This window comes from Periplaneta americana, chromosome 9 (genome assembly GCF_040183065.1).
Source record: "Periplaneta americana isolate PAMFEO1 chromosome 9, P.americana_PAMFEO1_priV1, whole genome shotgun sequence".
NCBI classification, from domain to species: domain Eukaryota; kingdom Metazoa; phylum Arthropoda; class Insecta; order Blattodea; family Blattidae; genus Periplaneta; species Periplaneta americana.
In genome coordinates this window covers 103,823,220-103,832,256 of record NC_091125.1, presented here as the reverse complement: position 1 = coordinate 103,832,256, position 9,037 = coordinate 103,823,220, and the positions used below count along the sequence as shown (strand labels likewise).

Genomic DNA, 9,037 nt, shown 5'->3' with positions numbered 1-9,037 from the left:
AGTCCAAGTTCCACAACCATACAGAAGAACCGGTAATATAACTGTTTTATAAATTCTAACTTTCAGATTTTTTGACAGCAGACTAGATGATAAAAGCTTCTGAAGCGAATAACAACAGGCTTTCCCCACATGTGAGTGACACCGATTATTTAATTATCAAGCATTAGTCATTTGAAAACAATAAAAAAGCAGTAATATATATATTTCCATTTTATTATAAATAAGGATATTCGATAAGACATAATTTAGGAGAGATGGGAGGAGAAATAGAAGGGAAGTCAAAATAAATAAAATACATTTTCAGCTCTTTACATACAAAAGATATCGCACATCATGAGTAAGATCGCAAATGTAAGAGAGAGAGAATATTGCCATCTTACTATTCTTACATTCGTAACTGTCATAATTAGAACTACATACAGAGATAAGAATGTATACATATGCCTGAAACCCAGTGCTTGAAGTTTACGACGGAAATTTTAGAATCTTAGTTTTAAACCATGTTAATATAAATTTAATTTATCAATTCACATATAAAATATATTTTAGTTAAGCTGGTGTTTCCTGATAAACATGTTAAAACTTAAAGTTTAAAATACTTGCCTTTCTGAAAATGGAAAATTGCATCTGAAAATGTTCAAAATTATTTCTCTGACTATAAATAACAATAACAACATTTGTATCTCTTAATAATAAGTGATCTGGTTCTTTTGATACTGATGAAATAAAATGCAAAGTATAAAAATTATTTTCCTATTCATGTGAAATTTAAATGTAATAATATTAGTTTTATATTTCATACTATCAACGTTTACCTACATCATCTTATTGCGTAACGTGAATCATAGATAAGATATTCAATTTTATAATTCTGCGAGTAATTTCTCCGAGACAAAAGATTGTAGACACACATCGGTTGCAATACTTCATTTGAAATAATCTTTTATGTAAGAAATTATTAAGAAAAAAACTAATGCTAACTTGGTTCACGACCCCACTTTGTTAAATTAAAGACGTCAATTTTTAATTAAAATAGTGACATTATACAGTGTGGAAGTGAAATAACCTTGTAGATTGAAAGGGACGATAGGGTACGCTGAAATGAATAGAAAACGTTTATTACGTTTTGTGATTAAATGCACAGTTAATTAAGAAATTAAGTTTGAAGTTTCAGCAGTCCAGCAACATTATCGCTAACACACTCTTCTCGTGATACAGATGTAGGAGATCAACGAACTCGGTGTGTCGCGTTAGACGAGCTGTTCTCAGGTGCTGTGTTGCAATCAACTCGTATCGTGAAGTGACTTGAATTTAGAGATGTTTAAAATTACATTTAGACGAAAATCGTCCATACTATTGAAATATGCCAGAGGGATTAATTATTATTTCTTACATTTCCTATCGATATGGACAAAATCACGATCCTACTCGCAATAGTTGCCGAATAAGAGGTTGTTAAACATTTGAGAAAAAACATTTTTTTTCTTTAAAAAAACTCTGAACTTTCCACCAATATCATGATGTAGTTTTTTGTTGCATACAACATGAGCTATTCGCTCTGAAAATCTGCAAGGATATTTCACTTCCACTGTATATATGCATCGTTCTTGAATGAACTGACCCATAAATATTACGCATAAATTCGTCTGTTATTTTATGAGAAGAGATTGCACCGGGATGGGCGACCGAATATAAAGTTTAAATAAGTTATATATAGAATATCATGTTAAATATGTACATTTACAAAATTACAAAGTTTTATTATTCTTTCTTACTGTGTGAACTATGAACTTTTAATTTTTTTCGAAAATCTCAGTTGTTAACTCCAAGCACAGACTCCTAAAGGAGAGAGTAATCAGGTACAGTAGCATATCATTCATACTGGTAGTTGGTGAGATTTATGTGGCCGAACTTGAAACACATTCCCATGAAAGAAATGTAACTTTATTGAAAGTACTAGCTTAAGTCGAGTAGCTCTGATTTTCATTCTTAAAAGTTACTCGTATAATAAAATTGCTAAGTTATGTGAATTAATCGAAAATCTTGTCAAAAAAAGTTTTCTTGTGTTTGCTGTCGTAGATTATTTAGTTAGTAGCTACAGAGAGTGAATTTGTTACAGGAAAATTGAATTTTGGTAAGTGACCAGGTTAAACGAAAAGTTTGAAGTATAAATAGAGTTTTGTAATTTTTTCTCTTGGACATTATTACATAGATTATAATTATAATGAAGTAATGGCACTCTTTGTTGTAGACAACAATTATCAATGCGATTTGTCTGGCAATTATTTAAGTTGACCACATAAATCGAAGACAAAATGTGTGTTAGCATGGAAGTGAATTGACCAACGTCATCCAAAATTGCATTTTGTTACTCCTAGCGCATGAAAAGTAAATTGAGAACTGAAATTTAAAAAATGGGTATAATAAAATATTATTGAATTGCGTTGGTATTTTAAATTTTATATATATTAGCACTTGTTTTGTAATGTATGTAGATGAAAATATATTTCAGTCCAATTTATATACCAATTCAAATTTATACAAAATAGTATTATATGAAAGGAATATTTTGGATGACCAGTAGACGATCGTGGATAATGGTACCTTGCTTTTAGTAGAAATCACCCACAGTGGTACATTGGCAGTAATTATTATCAAAGGTATAGTGCCCTGATTTTACTTATATTTAGTTTGTCAAAAGATGGTAAAATTGTAAACCTTGCGGAATGATAAATAGTATGACAAAGTAATAAAATGCAATTTTTGTAGGACGTGAGTTGGTTTTGTTCTGTGCTAATTGGCAAGCGTTACCCTCAGGTGTCATTGATATGTAACTTCTTTCTTTTGCCTTTTTAATATTCAGGCAACGATAATTCTGCCGTACTTATCAAGACTGTATCCTTATCTATACCAACATTTTGTCCCAAAAGTGGGACCACTTGCTCTTCATATCACAAGCATTTGGTTCGCTCGTTTCACCGGCAGATAAAGAACCCACGTCCACTGAGATGTGAAATACGCTTCACATTTCAAGTATTCGTGTCTTTCGACCACGATAATCTAAATGTACTCATACGCGTATCGCATTATATGCATAAATATTCTGCTATAAATACTCTGAGTAGAGTTAGAAAACGTGTTTCATGTCTATTAGTGCATTCAAGTCTCTTAATATGAAGACGTTCATTTGTTTCTTTTCGGCCTTATTCTTGCTCCGAACTGGACATTTGTATTAACTGGCTTTGTATCCTCCTTCTGCTCCTTTTTCTTATCTTGATACGTTGGTTCTGTATGTGATATAACCCCTTTAACAGTACTTTTTGTGTCTTGAGATTCCTGATCTGCATAATCCGTATATTCAGAATCTTCCTGTACGTTTTTAAGTGGTGGTGGCGGTGGAGGTGTGACCACAGGGCGTCTGTGCACATGATGTCTATAGGTACTGGGATTACGAGTCGTTTGTGTTACTTCTGGTTCCCTCGGCCTCGGGGTGTTTATTGGCTTAGTGATTTGTGGAGGAGGTGGCTCCTCGCTGTCTTCTTCGTCTTCGTATTCTTCTTCTTCTTCAACTTCTCGAACTGGGGTTGTGTTTTCTTTCTCTTCGTTTCTGATGTGATTGACCAAATTGCTGTTGATGTTCCCAGCTGCTGCCAGTGTTGCCAGAGTCTCTGCTGCTTCGCGATTTGGCAACGTTGTATAAAATGATGATGAGATAGCACCATTTCCTTCATCTATCTGGGAGTAGTACGTTGTTGGAGACTTCGCTTCGTTTTGATTTACGTCATTGTTACTTTCTTCGTAATCTTCCTGACTATTGCTCTCTGCGTTTGAAGGTGTGTTGTCATAGTAAGCATCTTCTTCAACTACAGAATTTGACTTGGGCTCGTAGTCATTCTGAGTCTCAAAATGTCCTTGGAAGGAAGTAATTGTTGATTCTGGAGACTTCCTGACCACCGTCACGGAAGGTACGTTCTCTGAACCTTCCTGTTCTTGATAGGACTGACTGTAGTCTTCTTGTTGATGACGATGTGAAGATCCTTGGTACTGTTCCTCGTAGTTGAATGATTGATAGTCAGGATTAAATTCATCCCTAATAGTTTTCAGAACAAGGGAATCATCTGGAGCTTGCTCGCTGGGCGCTTGCTTCAAGAAATTTGACGGAGGGAATAGGGCAGCTTGCTGATGGAAGTGTTGCTGGAGCTGCGGCTGTTGAACGAGAGGCACGCCGTAGCTGTCCACAAGAGGTTGCTGGGGTGGTTGTTGTTGCTGTGGTGTGTGTAACAGCTGAAACAGTTCCTGCGACGACAGACTATTTGCAAGATTACCATTATGATCGAGGATCTGTAACACAATTAGTTTACATATTAGTAAAGCCACAAATTTCAATAATTACATTTACAAAAACAAAAATTTGGTGCCATATACGCCTATAGCGCATAAAATATTCTATCTTGCCATGCTCGCGAATGTAGAGCGGAAGCAGTAGTACACCGCATGCGAGCGTGGAAAGATGAAATGTAGCCTATGCATAGTAAGTTATATGTATATATACGTGTATATATGAGGCGTTCAGAGCTAAACTGGATCAAGTCCATGAGACGTAGTTTTGAGATAATAAGACTTGAAGTTAACTTGCTCTAGTGGATTATCAAATTTGACTAGCAATAATTTTATTGCTTCATTCTCAAATTCTATATTTATAAAATATAAACAATTGTGATGTTAATTGATGAATTAATTTATATATATATATATATATATATATATATATATATATATATATATATATATATATATATATATATATATATATAATATATTAATAAAACATCGAGTTACCAACAAGTAAGCACATAAATACCATCTATAGAAAAATCTGTATTTAAAGATTCTAAATCCATTGCGATGCAACGCTTTAGGGACTTGATCCACTGTGGCTCAGAACATCGTGAACAAATAATCTGAGCCAAAAGTGACTGGTGTCACCTACCGACGAATGCTTGGAATTAAGACTTGATCCATTACTGCTCGGAAAAGATCCAATTTCATATAGTCAGAAAATGAATTAAACTCGGTTTATGAAAATGTGTGACTTGATCCACTTTAACTCTGAACGCTTCATAATATTAGGCCTATATTCCTCGTGAAACTCATGTCATAGCAATATATTTCCAGTGTTATATTGGGAATCATATTACCGTTTGTAGTTTATTTTTTAACTACCTATTATTTAAATTCATAGTGTTCTGCCCAAAGGCAGGTCTTTCACTGCAAACCCAGCATTCTCCAGTCTTTCCTATTTTCTACCTTCCTCTTTGTCTCCGCATCTTAATGTTGTCTATCATCTGATTTCTTCTGCCACGAACTCTTCTCCCGTTCACCATTCCTTCCAGTACATCCTTCAGTAGGCTGTTTCTTCTCAACCAGTGATCCGACAATTCCTTTTCCTCCTTCTGATCAGTTTCAGCATCATTCGTTCTTCATCCACTCTTCATAACACAAGCTTCGTTTTTTTACTCTGTTCATTTCACACGCTTCATTTTTCTTCATGTCCACATTTCAAATGCTTCTATTCACTTCTCTTCACTTCGTCGTAATGTCCATTTTTCTGCCCCATACAATGCTATACTCCACACAAAGCATTTCATTAGTCTCTTCCTTAGTTCTTTCTCCAGAGGTCCGCAGAAGATGTTCCTTTTCTTATTAAAAGCGTCCTTTGCCATTGCTATTCTCCTTTTGACTTCCTGACAGCAGCTCATGTTACTGCTTATAGTACATCCCAAGTATTTAAAGCAGTCCACTTGCTCTATTGCCTCATTTAGAATTCGCAAGTTTACCTTCTTTACTTTTCTCCCTATGACCATGGTCTTCGTCTTGTTGGCATTTATCTTCATTCCATATTTGTCACAGCTGCCATTTAGCCCCAATAGCATGTCCCTTAGTATCATCTCCTCTCCTGCTAACAAAGCCATATCATCAGGAAATCTCACACACTTTATTCTTCTTCCTCCTCCAATTCGCCTCCTATGTCCTGAAAACAGTTCTTCACTAAATCCTCCAAGTAGATGATGAACAAGTTAGGTGATAAAGAGCATCCTTGTACTCCTCTCCCTATTTCAGTTCCTTCTGACATTTCTTCTCCTATTTTGGCTTTGACTCGTTGTTTCATGTAAAGGTTACTGAACAGCCTCCTCTCTTTCCAATCCACACCAATTTTATTTAGGATCCTCATCAGTTTATTCTAATTCACTCTGTCAAACGCCTATCATGTTTTGTACATATGTAATGACAGTCGTGACATCAGCGCTCAGCGGTCATGTAACGTAACAGATGTGGCTCTACCTCCGTGTCGGAAGCGTGGTTTGTTTATACTAAACTCCTGTCCGACAGAAGGTCGAACCACAGTCTAGTATATACCAGTCACGAAGCTTGAGTTGTGAGTGTACTAGGAACAATAGACTATTTACTTACTTACTTACTTACTTACTGGCTTTTAAGAAACCCGGAGGTTCATTGCCGCCCTCACATAAGCCCGCCATTGGTCCCTATCCTGAGCAAGATTAATCCAGTCCCTACAATCATATCCCACCTCCCTCAAATCCATTTTAATATTGTCTTCCAATCTACGTCTCGACCTCCCCAAAGGTCTTTTCCCCTCTGGTCTCCCAACTAACACTCTATATGCATTTCCGGAAGAATAGACTATGCCGGTACTATTTCGCATTGTCTGTAATGAGGCGATATTAGCGATCCTAGTGATTAGCAACTATATATGGATGTATATTTACTACGTATTGAGCTTCGTGACTGTATATAGTAGACTGTGGTCGAACTTCCGAGCTTTACTCTACATCATTCGAAGTCGGTTGTGTTAAAACACTCACCTGCAGGCCCGGCTGGAGGTCTATCGGTGTCTTGCCGTTGCTAGGCAGCGAGTGCGGGTCTGTAGTGGCAGGGATCTTGGGCGCGGGCAGGCTGGGGTCGGGGTCGGGTGCGTAGTACGTGGGCACGCCTTCTGGCGTGTGGCCCGCCTGGTCGTTGCTGGGCTCGCGCACCTCGTAGCCGTGCGACTGCTGCACCGTCACCTGCGTCTGCGGGAAGACCTGCTGCAGCAACTGGTGGTTTTGGTGCGGGTTGCTGGACGGGCTCAGATTCGGCGCCGGGATCGTGTGGATCGGGCCCTTGTCGTCGTCGATGGCGTTGCCGATGTGGCTGATGACCGGCGGTTGTGGCAGCGGCAAGGACACCGACACCTTGGGGGGCTGGTACTCGGAGGGCGGCGAGGGCAGGAACTGCTCCTTCAGCGCAGGCGCCCTGAACCCGTGGTTCAGCAGGTTGGCGTCCCCCTTCCAAGCGGGCAGCGACGTGCCGCTGCCGCTGAGGAGCAGCGTGGGGCCCTTGAACTGGAACTGCGGGCGGCCCCCGTGCAGGCTGAGGGGCATGGCGTGGTGCGGCCCGTTCCACACGTAGTGCTGGTGCAGCTGCGGCATCGGGTGGTGGAACTGCTGGTGCTGGAAGTGCGAGCCCCTCATCGGGGAGATGACCCTGTGGCCGTTGTTCGCAGCCGGTAGCAGCGGCCACTTTGCTTTAGTGTTGAAGAACTGTGCTTGTGGGAAAGGTTTGGTGGAGAAGTGGGCCAGAGGCGGCCGAGGGGGAAGTGGCTTAGGGGGAGGAGGCGGGGGTCCTCGGAGCTTGTATCTGTAATCTCCGTGCACAGATTGGAGCATTGCGAGAACTAGCAGGCCGCTCGCGACTTGAAGCACCTGCAACAATGATCATGCTTTTGATAATTTTAACTTACTGCTGCTGATTTAAGACTTCATATTACAACAAACCTTTGGAATAGTGCCTTTTATTTGGAATTTTGTAGAATTTTCTTTTACTCTTGCGAATTAATACAGGACATTGTAGAAGCAATTAAATTGTTTACAATCCAAAAAAATCACTTAATTTTATTATAATGTATAATTTTATTTTATTATTCCTTATTCATCAAGAAAATAAGTAGACTATGTTACAAGATCACTTTTTAAAAGAAGTCATCATTTAGGTGAAATTCAACAGCTTTGTGATACACGTGTAGAATGATTAAACATAAAGAGAACTAATCCATAATAGGATTATACTCATTATATTTCACATTAGCCTATAGGAAAACTTAGTAATATAGCAGCCTACACCCAAAGTGATACACTTGCAATTGCTAGGTTTGTCAGCCGTCAGAGGTTTACTTTCGGAGACATTCGATTAAAAGGATGATGATAATAATAATGATAATAATAATAGTGTAATAATAATAATAATGATGATGATAATAATAATAATAATAATAATAATAATAAATATTTATGTAGCACGTATGGGCGAATCCAGAAATACGTAAAGTGTTAGTTGGAAGGCCGGAGGGAAAACTACCTTTGGGGAGATCGAGACATAGGTGGAAGGATTATATTAAAAATGTATTTGAGGGAGGTGAGATATGATGGTAGAGACTGAATTAACCTTGCTCAGGATAGGGACAGATGGCGGGCTTATGTGAGGGCAGGAATGAACCTCCGGGTTCCTTAAAAGCCATAAATAAGTAATAAATATTTATGCAATAATACTAAACAACTGTTAATTTTAAGTGATTTATTTTAACTGTACACTTCATGTATAGAACACATTTATTTTTATTTGGTTGTTTAACAACGCTGTATCAACTACTCGGTTATTTAGCGTCGATGGGATTGGTGGCAGCGAGATGGTATTTGGCGAGACGAGGCCGAGGATTCGCCATAGATTACCTGACATTCACCTTACAGGTGGGGAAAAAAACCAACCAAGTAATCAGCCCAAGCGAAAATCGAACCCACGCCCAAGCGCAACTCCGGATCGGTAGACAAGCAGCTCCGTCGACTGAGCTATGGCGGTGGCATGGTTTTATTATGTTGAGGAAAGCTGCTACTACAATTTGTGATCCTCTATCCATTTAAAATAAACTTTTAACAACTTTAAAATGTTACTAGAAAAATCGATATAATAAGAATTCTTGGAC

At 38.4% G+C, this 9,037-nt stretch overlaps 1 protein-coding gene across 1 annotated transcript in view; it reads right to left on the bottom strand.

Annotated features, from left to right (window-relative positions):
- Nucleotides 1–200: 200 nt before the first annotated feature.
- LOC138706332 (uncharacterized) overlaps nt 201–9,037 on the bottom strand; it is a 63,636-nt gene continuing 54,799 nt past the window's right edge. The window contains exons 2-3 of the mRNA XM_069835469.1: nt 6,885–7,763; nt 201–4,341 (exon numbers count right to left, since the gene is read on the bottom strand). Of these exons, the coding sequence (XP_069691570.1) occupies nt 3,184–4,341; nt 6,885–7,763 (2,037 nt within the window). The 3' untranslated portion in view covers nt 201–3,183. The remainder of the gene's footprint in view (nt 4,342–6,884; nt 7,764–9,037) is intronic.